Source organism: Cricetulus griseus, assembly GCF_003668045.3.
Source record: "Cricetulus griseus strain 17A/GY chromosome 1 unlocalized genomic scaffold, alternate assembly CriGri-PICRH-1.0 chr1_0, whole genome shotgun sequence".
Classification (NCBI taxonomy): Eukaryota; Metazoa; Chordata; class Mammalia; order Rodentia; family Cricetidae; genus Cricetulus; species Cricetulus griseus.
In genome coordinates, this window is record NW_023276806.1 from 159960151 (window position 1) to 159981209 (window position 21059).

The 21059-nt window shown below is 38.1% G+C and overlaps 1 protein-coding gene across 3 annotated transcripts in view; it reads right to left on the reverse strand.

Moving 5' to 3' along the window:
• Positions 1-8246: 8246 nt before the first annotated feature.
• The window catches only part of Vezt (vezatin, adherens junctions transmembrane protein), a 59788-nt gene continuing 46975 nt past the window's right edge, over positions 8247-21059 (reverse strand). For all 3 annotated transcript variants that reach the window (XM_027392645.2, XM_027392644.2, XM_027392646.1), the window contains 5 exons: positions 16871-17202; positions 14219-14412; positions 12940-13040; positions 12309-12516; positions 8247-9244 (listed from right to left, as the gene is read on the reverse strand). In XM_027392645.2, coding sequence (XP_027248446.1) covers positions 8730-9244; positions 12309-12516; positions 12940-13040; positions 14219-14412; positions 16871-17202 — 1350 coding nt within the window. In that variant the 3' untranslated portion in view covers positions 8247-8729. The remainder of the gene's footprint in view (positions 9245-12308; positions 12517-12939; positions 13041-14218; positions 14413-16870; positions 17203-21059) is intronic.

Genomic DNA, 21059 nt, shown 5'->3' on the forward strand with positions numbered 1-21059 from the left:
ATGTACTGCATTTTAAAGATATCATGTGCATTTTAGTCTATCACACAATCATTATTATATGATCCTGACTGGCCTGGAATTCACTATGTAGACCAGGCTGGTCTCAAAATCAGAGATACAAGTGCCTCTGTCTCCGGAGTGCTAGGATTAAAGGTGTGCATCATGCCTGGATTTTATCACACATTTAAAGTTAGGTATAAAGTCCATTCTTGATTCTGCTAACTTTTGCATATGTGAGCCCTGATATGAATTCCTTCTCTTTGGTTTACAGCAACTGCACTAAGTAGAAGTATGCTCATCTAACAGCTTATTCAAAGAGAAGCACCAAGCATGTTTGGCATCACTCTTCCTTCTACAATGGTGTCAACACAAGAAACTGGTTTGAACCATTCTTTTTACAACTATTACATCATAATTACCTTCCTTAACCTGTATAACTGAAGGCCAGCTGCATGAAGCATGATTATAAAATAGACTGACATACCACTCACACTGTATATGATGAAAATGTGAGTCCCATCATTACCAAAGCATATTACATAAATAGTACAATGAAATGTACACTAGCAGAGTGCTTCTAGACAGATTCTAGTATTGTGTGAAAATGTTACATTTTTTTTCATTATGGAGAGGAACATCATGTTGCTTATTTTATATATTAAAGGCTAATTTAGGCATGTGAGCTACTGAATGACACTGAAAATTCTATCACTCTGTTATCGGCCTTAGCTCCAACACTGATAAATCATGGGAAGCTTTTAATGTATACTTCCTTAAGTTGAATGAAAGAAAGCAAAGGTACTGTTTAAAAACCTAGCATATTAAAGAATAAAGTCTTTGTAGCCTAGAGTCTACAAGCCCAATACTTTTCAGATACCTTCAATAATTGATGTTTTCTTGTTTTCCAGGCTTAATGTACTTCGTTTTGGAAATGAAGATGCATTTCTCTTTTTAAAAAAGCCAAGGAAATTCATAACAGCATATGGTATCCAATTCAAACAGAAAATATAAATGACAATGCCAACTCCAATGGACTAGTTTTAATTATTGCAAAAGAGTTACAATATAGCACTAACTTTAGAGAAGGCAAAATGGTTATTTCTGTGTAATGACAATTTTATTTTGAGAGCAGGCATTTAACCCAGTATTTTTATTAGATCAAGGACTACAATCCAGAAGGTCATAAGAAATGCTACAGAAAAACCAATGGGCTCAAGTAGTCGATCTTTTGGGTCTACCTTACACAATTTAACTCGCAGAGTCATCCAGTCTCCAACCAGATCGGAAGGCACATGTGAACATGGAGAAAGGCTGCTAAATCCAGCACAGTTAAGGAAACAGTAACACAAATGTAGAAGTGGGAGTAATTATCAAAACCAAACACATGATAATTAAAGCCCAGCCAAATGGAGCTCAAAGATGGGACAGTTCTCAGTGTTTAGTGTATCAGAGTATAATAGCCAATGTTCATATGATCATTTTGAGCTGGGTGTGGTAGTACATGTCTTTAATCCTCACACTTGGCAGGCAGAGACAGGCAGAACTCAAGGCCAGCCTTTTCTATACAGTGAGTTCCAGGACAGCCAAGGCTACACAGAGAGACCCTGTCTCAAAAACCAATAATAATGATAATGATAATAATAATAATTTTGTGTATATATGTTTTTGTGTACATGTACACATGAGGGTATGTGTATACAAATTTAGGTGTGATTGTGTGTCTCTGTGTGTATGTTAGGCCAGAGACTGATGTTCAGGGTTTCCTTAGACCATTCTCACTGTTTAGGCCAGAGAGTTTCAGGGTTTATCCAGACTCCAACCCCCAGGGTTACTCCATTATACTCCCCTTTATATGTGGTTCTCAATTCTCACGCTTATGCAGCAATCACTTTACACCTGAGCCATCTCTCCAGCCCAGTAATAATTGTTTTAATATAGAAAAGATTAAGATATATTTCATATATTATTAAAGAACTTGGATGTCTGAATGATTCACTCCCTGTCAAGTTAGCCAGTTCTTACCCAATGAGTTATATTTAGTTTCAGACAAGTAACTACTGTGCAGGATCCACAACAATGACATAAACTTTAAATCTGTGTACTGAGTAAAGGCTAACAAAAACAAATGACTAACATTTTTTTTTGACACACACACAATGACATACAAAGATGATAGTCAATTTTTCTTTTACAGTTGAATTCATTAGTGAGGTGTCCTAGAAACATCAGGACATAAACACCAAATTAGTATTTCAAATATATGGTAATCATATTTTCAACCAAGTATTTTTAGCAAGTTTTTAGCAAAACACAAAATGCACATACAATAATGCTAAGCAGCCAAATAGGCATGACACAGTCCATGGACGTGACCAACAGAAAAGCTCTCAGCCTTTTCCAGTCTACTTACTCTTAGTTTAGACACAGTTCTAGCAAGCTTGGCAATCTGGTTTCTCAGTCCACAGCGGATTATAAGCAGCAAATTAGGGGCCTATTGCAGAAGGCAGGCACACAACACAGCAGCAAAAGTGACAGCTGATTATAGGGGAAGATAGAGAAACTGTGAAAAAAACAGACAGAACTCAAAAAGCAAGCAATATGAAATTAGGCAGCAAAGGAGTGCTTGACATTTTATGTCTCAGTTGTCCCTGAGAGTGGATTTGTTTATTCTCCACTAGAGGAACTGATATTCTCAAAGAAAAGGTTAAACTATTTCCTGTACATGGTAGAATTAAGGGAGAGAAGTACAAAGTAAGTCCCAGTAAGTAGACTGATAAATTCGGGATTAAATGGATTTGTTTCCATTCCCTGAAAGATGAGGACACTGAATGGTCACCATACCAGGCATTTTGCTGTCTCTTACCTCTTCCTTTTTTAAATCTAGGCATAAAGTGCACAGACATGTCCCCATAAACAGATCTGAAGGAAAAATCAATCCTTATGCTTTGTGTGGTTGTTGTTCAAGCACTGTGCTCACTTTAATTCACCCAGGCTTAGCTGTGTTACACTTTGGCCTCCAGTATTTGGTTCTTATACCCTTGTTTTATTTGGGGATAAAAGCAATATACAATAAACCAACCAGTGACCCCCCCCATATTATTTCTATTCATGTAGCAACATGAAACATGATTCATGTTTTACATGGGAAGAAAACAACAGAGTGAAAATGAAATCTAGGGTCACTTCTAATCAACACTCCATTAAGTTCTAGCTTTTTAAATGTATCAGAAGTTGATGTTTCATGTGCTTAACATTCAAGCACTATGTCATTTATTATATGAATCAGGATATTACTATGCATTTATAAGCAGATCTTACTCTTCAGCCTCCAAAGCATCATTTCTTTTTAAATTCTAAGAAATCAGAAATATCATTTAGAATTCAGAGAATCTGAGTTTTCCTGAGAAAGCTCTCCCAATATGATGAGGGTAGTAATAGTCATAACTGATGAATAAGAGGCCTGGGATTCACACTCAACAGCCAAAGAATGAAAAGCCTTGGAAGAGCTAGTACAGAAGCAGTTAAATGCTCAGCATATTGAAAAATCAACCAGTCCTTGGAATTCTCCCATATTTATTAAAAAGAAATCTGGAAAATGGAGAATGGTAACAGATCTAAGCGGTTAATAAGGTGATTCAGCCAATGGATTCTCTACAGCCTGGAATTCCTTTGCTTTCTTTATTACCTAAAGGATGGCCTCTCATAATTATTGATTTAAAAGATTCTTTTTTCACTATACCTTTACAAGAAAGACAGAGAAAAATTTGCTTTAATGGTGCCTACTTAAAATAATTCTCAGCCTGTTAAGAGTTATTAATGGAAGGTTCTCCCACAGAGAATGTTAAATAGCCCTCCCCTCCCCAATATTTTGTAAGTCAGCCATCGGAAATAATACATAAGCAATTTCCTCAATCTACAGTTTACCATTATATGGACAATATTTTACTAGCTGACTCAAATGTAGATACTTGGAAAGAATGTTTGAAGAAGTAAAGAAAATTTTGCCTTGTTAGGGATTACAAATTTCTCCTGAAAAAATACAAAGAAGAGATTCTAGTAATTATTTAGGATATAATATAGATCTACAGAAAATTAGACCCCCAAAGGTTCAAATTAGGAGAGATCAACTGCTGACTTTTAATGACTTTCAAAGACTGCTAGGAGACATTTTCTATCTATGGCCCACTATTGGAGTAGAAAAAAAATGAACTGAGTAATTTGTCCAAACCTTAAATGGTGACAAGGATTTAAAAGTCCAAGAAAATTATCAGCTGAAGCTCAGAAGGAATTGACTTTGGTGGGAAACAAATTACCAGATGCACATGTGGACAGTTTGGATCTAAAGCTTGATTGCATTTAGGTTACTTTACCCTCTAAGCATTCTCCTACAGGAATATTAATACAGAGGGAAGATATTATCTTACAATGGATTTTTTTTGCCACATAATCTGAGTAAAAATTTTAAAAAATATGTAGAAAAGATCTCTGAGTTGATTCTAAAAGGAAAATTGATATTTCATCAATTAGCAGGAACAGACCCTGCAGAAATTGTAGTACCTTTTACTAATGATGAAACTGACGAATTATGAGGAGAAAGTGAACCTTGGCAAAGAGCCTGCAGTAATCTTTTGGGAGAGATTAACAACAAATATCCCCAAAGCAAGAGAATTCAATTCATAAAGAGGACTAACTGGATCCTTCCTTGAATTATATGGGAAACACCAATATCTGGAGTCTGTACGTTCTATACTGTTGCAAATAAAGCAGAAAAGGCAGGCCACAAATCAGAAAATTTAAGTAGAGTGGATCAAAGCCCTTATGATTCTTTCCAAAAGTCAGAATTATATGCTATTCTCATGGTGTTAATGGATTTTATGGACCTCTCACCATATGCAGAAAGAGTTGTTTTGCATATTGAAAGTGCTGAATTTATATCGGATGATACAGAATTGACTTTATCATTTATTTAGTTACAAGAAATATTTGGGAATAGGAATCATACCATGTACATAACACACATCCGATCCCATATGGGTCTGCCAGGTCCTCTGGCACAAGGTAATGCAGAAACTGATCAATTTTTAATTGGAATGAGCTCATAAAAAAACATGTCAATAGCAAAGGTTTGAAAAGGATTTTTCTATCACTTGGCAACAAGCCAAGGAAATTATAAGGAAATGTCCTACTTGTTCTTTATGCAACCAAACTCCACTACCTGCAGGAAGTATCCCAAAGGGTACTCAAAGGAATAAAATCTGGCAGATGGATGTGTTCCATTTTATAGAATTTGGAAAATTAAAATATGTACACCACACCGTTCATACCTATTCAGGATTTCAATGGGCAATTACTTTGAATTCTGAAGAGGCTGATTCAGTAATCACACACTTGCTAGAAGTTATGGCCATTATGGGATACCTGTACAAATCAAGACTCATAATTCTCCAGCACATGTCTCCAGAAAAATGAAACGGTTTTTGTATATTACAATATAAAGTATATTACAGGTATACCACATAATCCTACAGGGCAAGCAGTTATAGAAAGATGAAATCAAACTCTAAAGGATATGCTAAATAAACAGAAAGGGGTAATAAAGACCCCAAAATAGACTGCATAATGCTTTCTAACTTTGAATTTTCTGAATGATAAAGAGAAAGGAACAACAGCTGTGGAGAGACATTGGAAAAAAAAAAAAAACCTACAGAATTAAATCAGCCAGTAAACTTTACAAAGATGTGCTGACCTCAGAATAGAAACCAGGATATGTGTTAATGTTGGGGAAGGGGTTTGGCTTTTGTTTCCACAGGGGCAGAAAAGCTATGGATACCCATCAAAATTGATGAAGATTAGATTTGAGCAAGGGACACCTCTTGATTAGAAGAGGTGACAGTTCCTTAAACAGCACGGCCGTTTAATCCAAACTAAACTTTAAAACTAAGAAATACTTTTCATTTGATCAGATATAACTTGTTATGAGGGAATCTCCCCAAAGTTAGGGTTCAGTAAAGCTTGGCACCTGCTTTTTTTTTTCCTGATACAGATTCTCACTGTGTATGCAGTGGTCTTCCTGACTGTGTACCTGGAGTGTCGGCATTACACGCATGAGTCACACCATACTCTGAAATCTATATTTTTAACATCCTTATCAATTTGTCTTAAATGTGTCTTTTTCCTGACCTGCTTACCATCAGCTAATGAAGCAGACTCAGATGCTGTGACTATAGTTAGTTTTAATAAGGGCTTTATGTATAAAGTTAGGTAACATACATGGCTTGCAAAAGATAAAAAAGCAGAGGATTGCAAATGAAGGATCAGTCTGGCCCCAGATTTGCCATACATCATGGCCGTAGAGAAGCACAGAAAAAGGCTTTGAGGCATGGCAACAGATACCAGATCACTTATTGTCCCGATGTTCCCATCTGTAAACACACAAAGGGTAAAACTTCTGTTTTCATGAATGACCTAAACAGCATCCATTTTCTCTCTGAGTTCTAGATTAGTTCTGGAAAACAAACTTTGGCAATGTCTGTATTAGAAGCTGTCAGAATACTCTTCCTAACAAAATTAATGATGCTGTAAATATTGGAAAATACAATTATAATTTTTCTGCCAAAAATGTTCTTCCCAGGGTTCTGTTCATCAAATGACAGCTATTAAACCCAGTCAAGGAGATGTGAGGTAGCCTTAGGAAAGCACGTGTAAGGGCGTCCACTTATATCCCATCAGTCTGTCCACACACAAAATGTACTCAAGGCAAGAAGAACAAATGCTAAGCAGGGGATCTTAGACTTTACTGGGCATAAACAGTACCTCAGTCTCGTACCAAAACATCCAAGAATTACAGAGAGCATGGCTTAAAGTCTGCATTAAAAAAATAGGACTTCTGGTTTATTATCACCCAGGTATCCATGAAAACAACCAAGGAAAATCCACTTAGAATATTAAAACAGAAAATTAGTCACAGAGAAAACAGAGTTATATGCTGAAAGTATTTTAAAAGATCAAAGAAATATGAAATCTATTATCTAAAAAGAACATCACTTAAAGTCACAATGTCCTTAATCATGACTTCAAAAAGCAGTTTTCATGAAACTAAATAAGAGCTTATGAACAAAACAGATGAGACTGGAAGAATGGGAATTTTGACTAAACTTTGTGTTTCAAAATTTGAAAGCATCAGCTCAGAGAGCACAAAGCTGATAAAATAGTGTGAATAGATTTCTGTTAAATGTGTGTCATTGACTCAAAACAGACTAAAAGAATTAAAATGATTAAACTCCTGTTTTTCCTGTGTTATAAGTTAAAAGAACTCTTAGCAAAATTTCCCTAATAAGTTCTCTATCTAGGGGGAAATGGAGTTGTAAACAATAATTTGTAAGAAAGGAAAACTGTGTTATTTAGGAATACAGAAATCAGTTACAACACAGGAGATTCCCTTTTTCTTGAAATCTAGCTATTTCTATGTCCAATTTAAGCTACTGCTCCTGACATGTTAATATTGTTAATTATCAGAAAAAGGCCAAATCACTAACAGTCCAAAGTCTACACATATAAAGTAGAAGATTTTCCTCAGGATAAAAAAGTAGTTACTGAAACAAGAATAACAAAACTTGGATATAAGTAACTTTCCTCACTAAAAGCAGTAAGTTACAGGAATTCACATACTTTACTTTCCTTCTAGACCAGCAGCATAAGTTGAGTTTTTCTTATATTCCTCCCAAATAATGTCTACAAACTCTGTAAGTGCACAGTGACATGTTTTGGAAAGAGAATATTCCCGAAAATGTCATTGAAAACACAATCAAAGCACGAAACACTGGTCTGTGGAAAGTATGGCGGAAAGACAGGTTCACAATGAAATGTGAAGGGCAAGCTTACTTTCCAAGAAAGCTGACGTGTTTCCTGAGTCTTAGTAAGATAGGCCAGGCTAGAAAATAGCATCAGAACCTACTCACGCAGAGGCACATTGTCCCTAAGAAAACGACAGAAACGACTTTCTGTAGGGCTGGAGTGGGTAACTTTGATGTAGTCACGCCTCTGACATCATCTCTTTGAGCTGTAGTAGGAGTGAACAACAACAACAAAAAACCCTAGAAGGGCCTTTCTTGAACTGGCACAATATTTTCCTTTTAGAGATTTATGACACCTTAAAATGATCACACATATGAAAATAAGGAACAGGAAATAGGCCCCAGCCCAAACACCTTTAAAACTACTTAAGTTCCAAACCCAGCACACATCAGTTGTAGTAATTAAATATTTTTATTCAGAACCTGTATCTTTGTTTTAGGAGTGGTATAAACAAAATAAAATACGAACAACATATTAACATGATCGCTGCAGTTACACACTGCAAGGAGACAGTAGAAAGAGCTCATTCTAAATGTTTACGCTCTGCAATTATTCTAGTTACGTTATGGCAGCAAAGTTTGGCAAAAAATGATAAATTCATTTCTTATTAAAAGTACTTAAAGAATTGCCAAGATTATTGTGCCATAAATATAACAGCAGTTTATTCAAAAATGACCTTACCTTCCTCTCCTATTCCTAAAAGACCTGCCTATACAGGTGTCTACTAATTTCAGGTCAGTTTCTGAATCAGTACTTGCCATGTAAATTCACTCTTAAACTTTATATAGCGTAAACACATACTCATTTCCCTTTCCAGTCTTGAAGCTAAAACACTTTTGAAAAAGGAACAACCAAAAATCACTTCATTGTGGCTTTTATTTTTCTTCCACCTCATTTTCACTTCCTTCAGCTATTTGTTCTTCCTCCTCATCACCAAAAGTCTGTTCCTGCATGGTGGTGAATGATAGAGATCTGGCAGCCACTTCTGCAGCCAGGCCGGCAGTGAAGGTGAATTCTGGTGACAACTGCAGTCGGGCTAGCCTCTGCTTAATGGAGAGCTGTAGTGAGTCCCTGGGAGTTGGAGGGGCGGTGGCCCCAGCAGCAGCAGCAGCAGCTTGAGGAAATTCAGCCCCACTTTCACACTGGTAGGACATTCTTTCTTCAGTTCCTTGGAGGAAGGCTTCATTTTCAGAAGCACCTTTATTTTCACCCTCGGGAGGGCTATCACATACAAACTCAGTCCTATTTCTTTCAATGTCACGTGTAGAGGGCTCACTATTTTCCTCTTCAGTGTCATTCCTAGTGACTTTTCCTGTATCTGAATTCATGGGTGTTTCTGAATTACTTACAGATTCCACTGGGTCTACAGGAGACAAGGATGTCAACACAGCTTCAAAGAACAAAAAGAGGAAAAGAAAAGAAAAAAAAATAACTAAGGACCCAATGACTTTAAATTCCCAGTAGCTTTTTAAAAAAGGAGCAACAAATAAATAAAAGTTCAATAAAACTTTCTAGTAAAATAAATGTAACTTTATAAAATGGGAATGTTATGACATACAATGAGACAGGGACTTGCTGAAGAGTCTGAAGTTCAAAGGCAGTGGCGCTAAAAGCATGGTCCTTAAATCAGCAAAACCATCTATCTCTTATGACGCTGTTGGAAACAGATCCTAGAGTCTGACCACAGACAGGGAACTGGACACTGGGGCTGGGGCGGGCATGTTTACAAGCCGCCCACTTGACTCTGATGTACACTAACACTTGGGGACTTCTGTTATTAAAGGAATACACAGTGTGGTTTTCACCACAAAGATAAAAAGCCTAATGTGACCCAGATAATGGCATCTTCATCACATATATATTTACAATGGAACATACAATTCAACTTGTCAACCACCTAATGGAACCTGAATGGAAGTAAAGTATTCTACATTTTGTTATGCTACAGAGAACACAAATGAAATGAAATCTGCATTCAAGATCAACCACCAAACAAAGTATAATACATAAATATCACAGAGATCCATACAGTAGAATTTGTTCTTGCAAGAAAAATGAAGGTTTAGTTAGCCCCTCTTGGTGTTAGTAGGCGGTGGATTGCTTGCTAGGCAGTCTCTCCTCCCAGCATGAGGGTTAGTACAATACAATACATTATGAAGCATGACGGAAGGAAAAAAGTGTATCTTGAAGATCTGGCGTATATTTAAAAAGCATTTGTGGAAAACGAGTCCATTTCCAAGAAACATCCCTATGCTGCAGTAACTCCACTAGGGAAGCAGCAACAAAAGACACATGGCCACAGCAGGTTCCAGTGTAGGCTTTCCCTTTCTAATTCCATTCGGACTTTACCCCTGTAGGCAGAGATGAAAACAACTCTGGAAGATGCACTGGAAATTTTTATGGGAAAGCATTTTTCTGGCATCAGTAGATCTTTACACATTTTTACAAACTATATAGCATTACCGCCTTTTTAAATGTAAATGGAATCAAAAGCATGTTCCTGAAAATGAGACCCATTCCTCTCATTTGCTCACAATGTCAATCAATAGGTAATTTTACAGCTAAGTAACATGAAGAAAACACTGTGCAATAACAAAAGATACAAGCTTATAGATAATGTTATTTTCAGCATTTCTGCACACTCTTGTTCATAAATATGCTAGGTCTTCACAAGGGTACCATGTTACAAGTCATGATCATTGTTAATTGAATGAGGGAGACTTTGTGGAAGGGAAGGTTCAGCTGACGACAGTGTTAGGATGTAAGTCTCTAGGGCACTGTTAGGGCAGTGTTAGAATGTAAGTCTCTAGGGCAGTAGACAGCTTTTGGTTGTTGATCTATGTGCCACATACAGGAGTCAATAGTGTCAGGTGTCTGACTGGTACTCAATAACTACTTGCTGAGTCAAAATTTGCTGACTGAATACTGTTGGAGGATAAAAGCTAGAAAAAAGGACAGAAATTTAGGAACCAAAAGCCCTGAACACAGAAACTGTTCATGTAAAAAAAAAAAAAAAATCACACCAATCTCTAATCCATGAACACACAGATTACAGAACTCTCCTGCTGCTTCTGGGAAGGTCATCATTTCTTTGCTCTGCTGTTGAAGCCTTCCTTTTTATTTCAGCTACACGTCTCTCTTATGTGTAAGTGTACAGTGGCAGGAGAGGTGGGCAGCTGAGGAGTCACAGAGGAAACAATGGTAGAGAGAACAGCTTGGTAGAGAAGATAGAGTTCTTGGTCAGAGACCAGCAGACATTTTCTTCATAAATATAAATAGTAAGTCTGAGGGACTAATAAGTTGAGAAAGATACCTTTATTAGAAATACTGGGAAATACAAGTGGATGCTGGAAAGGCTTATATAATAAGAATGGTGGAACCATTGTAGTTTTAAGACAGAATTAATGAGCTGTTTGAGTTTGAACAAAGTGTGGGATATGTTACAAGAAAGCTTAGAAGAAAAAAAAAGGTACTGAACTGGAAGTCAGCTAAGGGGCTATTCTAATGGACAAACATAGTCTAGTGGGGATCTGGGTTCAAAAGGGAGCCAATGGAACAGCAAAGAAAGATGAAACCAACAAATACAGATTGGGATGGAGAGAAAGGTGAGGGTTCATAAAAGAGAACAGGAGAAGCCTAAGGAACTTTCCAACTAGATGACCTACATACTTCTAGTAAGAAAGGGAAAGGCAGGCAACTGGATTTGAGGATCCATAAAGATACTCTAAAATGGATGGAAGGCCCATTCTACCTTCTTACAAGTCCACAGGAATTAATGCAATTGAGAATAAACTAAGTAGACATTGCCAATATCAAGTTTCTCTTCATTCCTTCTTTTGCCTCTCATGAAGCATGACTGAAGAAAAAAGTGAGAGTAACATGAAGAAGTTTAAGGCCAGCCAACACCATCCAAACTTGATTATGGAGTCAGTATACAAAGAAACACCTCCCCTGCTTCCATCTACTTAAGTAATGTAGATGAAGTGGCCAAGTGGCCTCATCTTTATGCATTTTCAGCATTAAACAGTTATTAATGGTGAGTTTTAATGAAGTACTTTAAATAGAGAACATATCTTATAATCTCAAATTTATTACTTTCTTTTGTCTGTCCCCGCAAAGGGGCTTGCTATGTAGCACAAACTTGCAGCCCCAGCTGGCCTCAAACTCATGATCTTTCTTGCTGGGATTACAGTGCCACCATAGCCTGCCCAATATATTCAACTTAATGCCCACTCTGAAAGAAAGCTACCAAAGAACTAAGTAACTGAGGCAAAAGCATGACTTCATAGAGTCTCGGTGTGATTATATGTCATTCTTTTATTGATCAAATTGATTTGGCTTCTATAAGAGAGTACTACACTAACTAGAGGATCCAGAGTTCTACACTTCAAACAGCATTCATGGTTCAAACAGAAAACATTCCTGCCACTGTAGACTCTGTAGTCCGTGCTTACCGTGGTCACTAAACAGAAGTTGCTTCCATTTTTGCCTTTCTGCCTCTGAAGCTTTCAATCCCAGCACAGATTTTAACTCCTGCAGCACCCTCCTGGATTCTTCCTGCTCACGCTTCTGTCTCTCTTTGTCTTCTTCAGACAAGTGATACAAATCATCCTTTCGGAACTCACTTTCTATGTCTATGTCATCCACATATGCTTCTAATTCCTGAAAATGGACCAAAGACAAAGAACTTCCAGCAGACAGTCTCTAACAGTATTCACTACCTGCAGCTCCGCATCTTGGAGGATTTTCTCTTGGGACAGTCGTTATGGCAACTGGAGAGGAGAAAGGCAACAGACATATCTACTGCTAGATTAAAATCTTCAAAAAGCTTAACAATGGATACTAAAAAGTTCTAGATGAGAAAGTTTAACACTGTCAATGGCTATTTTCTACTCTGAGTCAATGAATCAAAATCAAGGCACTAAGAGCTGATATTTTGGCATTAATTCATATTACACTGTAGTCTTAACCTAATTAGAAGCAGAAATCCAACAATTTATCTGATAGTACCCATGTCACCTAAAATAAAACTAGGTAAATGGTATGAACCTAGTCTTCAGGGAAACCAGCCCCTTTCACCCTTACCTGCTCCTCAGGGATAGGGTCTCTGTCCTCAATGTGCAGAGCAGGCCGCATCAAGGGTGCTGCAGTGCAGTGTGGGTTTTCACACACTACTTCTGGCTTGCCTTTAAAAAGGGGTGGGGGGGTGGCAGAATAAAGAGGAGCAACAGGCCATCAGAAAGTAGTGAACATCAAATGATATGACATTCTTGGCACTGGCACCTTGTTAGTTTCATAGTTCAACTTTCTATTTTCCCTAAATTTCTTGTTTTGAGGCAGGCTCTTAATAGGAGCGCAGGTTAATCTTAAACTAATGATCTTTCTACCTTAGGTTCATGAGTGTTAGATTTTTGATGTGTACTACCATACCTGGCTCCTAAATTGTTCTGGTTAAAATGTCATAGTTGTGAAAATTAGAGACACCAAAGTTAGTAGTAATAGAGTAAATTTACCACTTCACTTTAAGTTAAACTCTTGGAGGAAATGGCCACAGTGTCTGTCACATGCTAGATGACACACAAATACTCCACTCTCACAAAATATTTTGTTCATAGTTTTGGGAGGGTGTTAAAACAGATCATTATTCTTTCTTATAAACAAATGAAGATCACAGGGCATGGTGGTACACACCTTTTATCTCAGCACTAGAGAGGCAGAGGCAGGTGGATCTCAAGTTTGAGCTAGCCTGGTCTATAGAGTAAGTCCCAGGACAGCCAGGGCAACAGAGAAACCCTGTCTCAAAAAACAAACAAAAGATAATAAAAGAAGACAAAGATCAATCTTATGTTATCTTTATTTCCCCGTTTTAACTCAGAATTGGAAATGAGTTCCACAAGTAAATATTTTAACCTACTCACCCAGCTGAGTTTACCTTTAATAAATTGAATTTCAATTTGGTATTTAATCACATGATTATATATGTATATATATAATCATAAATATAATTATATATACAAAATCATAATTTTCATCATTGTCTATAATTAAAAGAAGTGGCATAATTAAAAGAAGTGGCATATACCTATAAAACCAGAGGTGGAGGCAGAAGGATTGGGAGTTCAAGGTCATTTTCAGCCTCACAGTGAATGCAAGGATAGTCTGGGGTACAAGAGACCCTTTTTAAAAGTTAAAAAACAATCTTATTTTACATATCAGTCCCAGTTCTCTCTCCCTCTTGTCCTCCCAGTGCCCCCTCCCTATCTCCGCATCCCACAGCCCATCCACTCCACAGAGGGGGTGAGGCCTCCCACGGGGGATCATCAAAGTCCGTTGCAACATATGGGGCAGACTTTGATACAGGTACCTTTTTTATCTGTGTTCCTCCGAAGCAGTTTATCCACTTGAGAAATGGCTTCTTCCCAGCAACTGTTGCTGGCCTGAACATGGGGCTCAATCAGTTTGAGCTTCTGTTCTAGTATCGGATAAGCCTCTGATAGCAGCTCCTGTGTTTCTTTAGTACAAACAAGCTTTTCAAGTTCATCTTCAAGAATTATTACTCTGTGCAACACAGAAAAACAGAAATAGATTTTTAAAATATGAAAAGGAAAATTTATCATTTAAGAGGATTATTTTAAGAACCTATAAAATTAAAAAAGCAGTTCAAGCCAGGAGGTAGTGGCACATGCCTAATCCCAGGCCTAGGGAAGCTGAGGCAGGTGGATCTCTGTGAGTTCCAGGACAGCAGGGCTACACAGAGAAACCTTGTCTTGAGGAAAAACAAAACAACAACAACAAAAAAAAACCCAAACAGTTCTAGAGACAAATGGTTTAAGAGTCTTCAACAATGTGTATGTATTTGCTACCACTGAATAGTATGCTTATAAATGTTAGAGTGGGGCTGGAGATGCAGCTCAGTGATAGAGTACTTGGTTAGGAACCTAAAACAACCCCCCAGAAACAAATGAAAATTTATAAGGCATATTATGTAATGTATTCAACAAGTATTTCTTATATACATACTAGACATTAAGCCCATATCCTACTTTTAAGAAATTAACAACCAGGAAGACTATATATATATATGCATAAATATATTGAAATTATACATGTGTATTATATAAAATATATAAATATATTTTTAAAAATTATATGTAGATGTCTTTATCTTACAGGTATGACTATTTTGCCTGCAAGGATATCTTACACATGTGTGCCTGGTGCCTGCAGAGTCAGAGGAGGATGCTGGATCTCCTGGAACTGGAGTTCAGGATGAAAACCTCTCTCATAACTTCCATTCATGGGGCTGAAGTTAGCGTACTTGAGCGTGTACCCATTTGGGGCCGTGCATAACCATTTGTAACTCCAGCCCTTGAACATCCAACACCCTCTTCTGGCCTCTGTTGGCACCTGCATATAAGTGCACAGACACATGCATAAAAAACAAATCTTTAAACACACACACACACACACACACACACACACACACACACACACACACACACACCCCTCATACTGTCAGTTCTGTTGTTCTAGAGAACCGTTTCTAATGCACTTGGATAATCCAACCTTTGCTCCCACACACGTGGACATGGTCTTACTGTCCAGAGTTAGCATCTTAGAGTAATACAGATAGGTCACTGGGATACTCTCACCTCAGCTTCTTTACTTTTCCAATCCTATCTTTCATGTTTCTCATATCAACCTCTCAAAGGCTTTGAACTAAGGTAAAACTTTCCTTTTCAAATATGTTTCTGAGCTTACATTTCTTTTTCAGCGGCGTGGGGGGGAGGGGGAGGCGAGTGTTTGAGGGGATTGGTCTCTCGAGACAGGGTTTCTCCTTTGGAGTCAGTCCTGGAACTTGCTCTGTAGATCAGGCTGGCCTCAATCTCACAGAGATCCACCTGCCTCTACCTCCTGAGTGCTAGCATTAAAGGTTGCACCACCTGAGTTTACATTTCTGGTTTTGTTTATCTCATCTTCCTTCCTCCCACTTCAGTTAGCCTTTTCAGTTTGTTGAGTAGTCTAGGCCTTTGGGCTCACTTTCTTATCTCACAACTGATTTATGTATTTCCCTTCCACTCCTTGACTGATATCCTGGGTCACAGAAGTCTATCAGCTGCAATCGCATCACTTCAGTAAATCCCAGTGATCTCCCTGATTGCCAGTACAACTTACCCACTTACTTGCTGCAGCCCTACACTGTGAATATTTCACATTTATTAAAAAAATTCAGTGGGAATAACTACATTCAGGTATACTTTGATTCAATTCTTTATTTCTTTTTCTCTTTTTGGAGACAGAGTCTCTTTATATAGCTCTAGTTCTTCTGCAACTCACTCTGTAGACCAGGCTGGCCTTGAACTCACAGAGATCCACATACCTCTGCCTCCAGAGTGCTGGGATTAAAGACATTCAACACTAGGTCTGGTTTATTTAATTTTTAAAATGTGAAAATTTCCATTTAGAAATAGATGAGAAAAATATTTGCAACTGATAAAAGTACACCAAAGCTACTATGAACATCTGGAAACTACAGCTGAATGTCAATATTATGCAAAGTAGAAGAAAGAAATATAAAAATGTGGATACCACCCTTTACTGAGGCCACAGTAGAAGAAATACTTCTGCACTATAGAAGTATTTCCAAAGCTGCTGTGATGTGTTTAGAAAGTAGCAAAGCATTACCCTTCAGTTATGTACAGGGATGCCTCAAACCATGGGTTCCAGTTTAAAGTCCTACCTTAAGAGGGCTAAAAAAGATGCTCATTTTTTGATAATTCTCTTCATTCTACCTCTTAAAGACATGGAACATCTGCTTTCTACTGAAACCAGGAAAGGAAAAACTACAAATGATTCTCTTAAACCACAGTGCTTGTCAATCATTGTTTTCCCAACACCTCATACCCACAGACCACCCTTTATGTTCCATTTTGTTTCTTCTTTCTAGTGAGGACAAGAGAAACAGCCACCATGGAACGAAGATGATGTCTGCTTTTTCCTGTGATGTTAAACTTACTCATTCAGTAGGGCTTTCAGGTGGAGCTGTAAGCTGCGCACTGCTGTGTGAACATTATTCAGTTCTCTCGACTTCTGCTGAGTTTTGGATAAACGCTGGGGTACTGACTGGTGCTGAGTTTCAAAGTACCGAAAGAACTCATAGCTGCGCTTCAGCTCTTCCAAGCAGGCAGAATGAGCATGAGGTAGACCCTGAGTCACATCAGACAGAATTCGGTGAGGCAATAAAGCCTCAGTAAGTAAGGGCCCCGAAGGCGAATTAGCTGTAGAAAGTAATAGGGCTAAGCGCCTGAAGAACTCTGAACTCTGTGCCACCCAGAGTTGGAACAAAACCTGAGAGAGAAAAAGAGAGAGAGAGAAGGGGGTGGGGGAAGGAGGGCAAGGACATACTGATCAATAAAAATATTGTCAATACTCAAACTACAAATATATTTAACTTCCAACTTTTAACCTTTCATGTTATCCTAGATACCACCCCCTACATTATCCTAAATAATGACTAAACTGAACTTGAACATACTCTAGGATTAGCCAAGGACACTATACTGAATTATGTAGTGGTAACATGTGAGGATTTAGGATTCTAATATAGAAGCCAATACCTATATGCAATTCAGCACAGTTCTACCTTAGATAGAAATGATCTAAGAATGGATGGAGGGCTGAAGAGATGGCTCAGTGCTCTTCCAGAGGACCTGGGTGCAATTCCCACCACCTATATGACAACTCACAAACGCTTGTAACTGCAGCTCCTGAGGACCATGAAACCTCTGTGGCATACATGGACACATATAATTAAAAATAATAAGGTGAAGCTGGCTATGGTGGCACATGCCTATAACCCCACCACTTGGGAGACAGAGACAGGCAGATCTGTTGAGTTGGAGGTCAGCCTGGTTTACACAGTGAATTTCAGGACAGCCAGGGATATACACAAAGAGACCCTGCCTCAAATATTTATTAGAAATGAATTTTCCTTTACAAAAATTCAGGCTGATAAGATGGCTTAGCAGGTAAAGACACTAACTACAAAGCCTGACCATGTGAGTTCTGTTTCCAATACTCACATTGTACAAGGAGAGGACTCATTCAAGTTGCCCTCTGACCTGTACAGGAATGCTGCGGTATGTATGTATTCATACACATATATCAAGAATATGAGGCTGATGTTCTCTTTTGTTAAGGGTTAGCATTAACAAATGTCAAGGAGTAGCAAGCTCAACACAGATTTTAGAAGGAGGACTTAACATTAGGCACAGATCTGTGGTTCTTTGAATGTGACACTACTGGATGTCATTCTAAAGTCTTTATTGAACATTGTCAAATTTGTAAGCTTCATAGGGATGCACATAATATTTATAATGCCCTTCTTATGTGTTACCATAAATGTGAAACCTTATATTGTCTTTGAAAACATTAAACTGAGAACTCTGTTAACATTTTATGGATTGGTGCATTGTATTATTGCAAGAAACATTTGATTTCCAGCACAGTGCAAAAGTTCTTTAAAGCCGGGCAAGCTGGGCATTAGTGGCGCACGCTTTTAATCCCAGCACTCGGGAGGCAGAGGTAGGCAAATTTCTGTGAGTTCAAGACTAGTCTGGTCTACAAGAGCTAGTTCCAGGACAGCCTCCAAAGTCACAGAGAAACCCTGTCTTGGGGAAGAAAAAAAAAAAAAAAAAAAAAAAAGTTCTTTAAAATGTATTCTTTTTTTTTCTAATTCCATTTTGTTTTAAAGCACATTTTAAATGTTGTTTTCTCATTTAGTAAAAGTTGTTCAACTGAAACAAATAAACAAACAAAAGATTATGAGGCTGATTATTAAGAGATAGCTAAAGAGCTCAGCAGTTAACAGCATTTGTTACTCCTGCAGAGCACCAGGTTGGGTTCCATTCCCAGCACCCAGATGGCAGGCAGCTTCCAACCCTCTGTAATTCCAGTTCCAGGCGATGGTGGGACAGAACCACTGAACACACGTGGTGCATAGACATATGTTCAGGTAAAACATCTGCACGGATAAAACAAACAAACAGGAATCTGGGGTTCAAGCCACCTGTGGTAGTTCACACCTTTAATGCCACTAAGGAGGCAGAGGCAAACAGATCTCTGCAAGTTCCAGGCCAGTAAAGGCTACAGAGTGAGACCCTACCTCAAGAATGAAAAGAAAAAACAAATCAGGATTCAAAATGAGACTGCGACTTTGTTCTAAGAATAGCATGTCTGGCACGAAAACTGAAAACCTGATTTTTAAAAATTAACTTAAAAATTAAAAATATTATGTGTGTACATGTGTGTGACTATGTGCACATGAAAGTGTAAGTGGCTACAGAGTCCAAAGGAGGGTGTCAGATAACCTGGAGTAAGAGTCACAGGTGGCTGTGAGCCGCCTAACATAGGTATTGGGAACTGAACTTGGGTCCTCAGCAAGAACATTATGTGCTCTTAACTCTGATCCATCTGTCCAATCTCTGTAAACTTATGCTTGAGAGACACAGCAGAAAGCAGACAGCTAAGGATCTCTCCAGACACAGTCCTAACACGGACAACAGCCCCAAAGTAAACACATAAGGAAGTACTGTAGCACCAAGAATAAGTGACAGACAACAGATCAAACTACTTCAGATAATTTAGATTCCAATTATCCAAAACCTTAGAAATAGACACTCTTGAGATGACTTTATTAAATGAATTTCAAAATTATGTAAATGGTGATGTGACTCTACTTTTATGTATGCATGCATGTATGTATGTATGTATGGGAAAGGAAAGAAAGCAAGAGAGGGGAAGGACAGGAAGGTCTCTAAAAACTAGGGAGGTGGAGACAGGAGTGATATGGCTGGGTGGAGATAGGAGCTCAGTACATTCTGAGGTTTCAGTCTGAGATGCAGTCTGAGGATTTGTAGGGACAGGATTGATCCTTTGGTCTGAGCATTGGTAGAGGTAAGAACTCTAGTGACTGACAGCTCTGCTTCTCTGATCCTCAGCTTTCACCCCTGACAGCTGACTCTGAGTTTTTATTATTAAGAACAATTAAAATTTGTGCTACACATTGCCTCTCTTGGCAACAGAAGACACTTATAGAAAACTCTAACTGGTCAAAATACAAAGAACAAGTGATCATGGGCTGCCCAGTCCCAGCTGATACATCTATAACACAATTCCTGCACCTGAGGTTCAGACAGCATCACTGAAGAGGGGCAGAAAGCTTCTAAGAGCAAGAATCCCAGGAAAGCTGCTGTGACATTATGTTTCCTAGAAGTGACAGGGAAGTGTTCACCCATGATACCTCAGCAACATGGCTGCACACACAAGACCTGAAGAAGCAAACAGCAGTAGACTTGCTAACAAGGAAGGAGGAAATTTCATGGGTCCCAAACCTGAGAATTTAAGAAATGCTGAGAGTGGGAACAACTGTCTGCCCCAGGGAAGAGGTTCCTAATTGGTTGTCTAGTACTATGTGGTCAAAGAACTGAATAGGTTATATTTGTATAGTTAGGCATTTACACACACACACACACACATACACACACACAAATATGAACACATACATTACAATAACAAGTAAGGCAAAAGAGGCCACAGTTTCAAGACAGAGCAAGGGGAGGTGATGGAAAGTAAGAAAAAGAAGGGGGAAATGATATAATTATATTTTTATTAAAAATAGAAAACAAAAAAGTACATAAAAACATAAGTAGGAAAATCAGTGAGACATCTTGATGACTAAACAAAAAATAAATAGATGTTGAAATATCAAAATTGCTTCTTTTGAGTCCTTCTTAAAGAATAGCAATGAGGGGCAAAGTATAGGATGGAGAGACGGCTCAGTGGTTAATAACACTTGCTGCTCTTGAAGAGGATGTGGTTTTGATTTCCAGTACCACATGTGAGCTACCATGTGGTGCTGAAAATCAAAGTTAAGTCAGGTTCTGGGGGACCCGACACCCTCTTCTGACTTTTGTGAAGATATATATGGTACATAGATAAATACGCAGGCAAAATATTCATATATATAAAAATTTTAAAGAAAGGAAAACGTATAGCCTATGGATTTTAAAATAAACAGCTATATAACAAACGAAACGCAATGAACACTTTTAAGGATCCATTAAATGACCAGCTCTGTTTTAGGCATTTTATAAGTCTTCTCATTTAATCTAACACCTTAAAAAGCAGTTGTAATCATTTTTAAA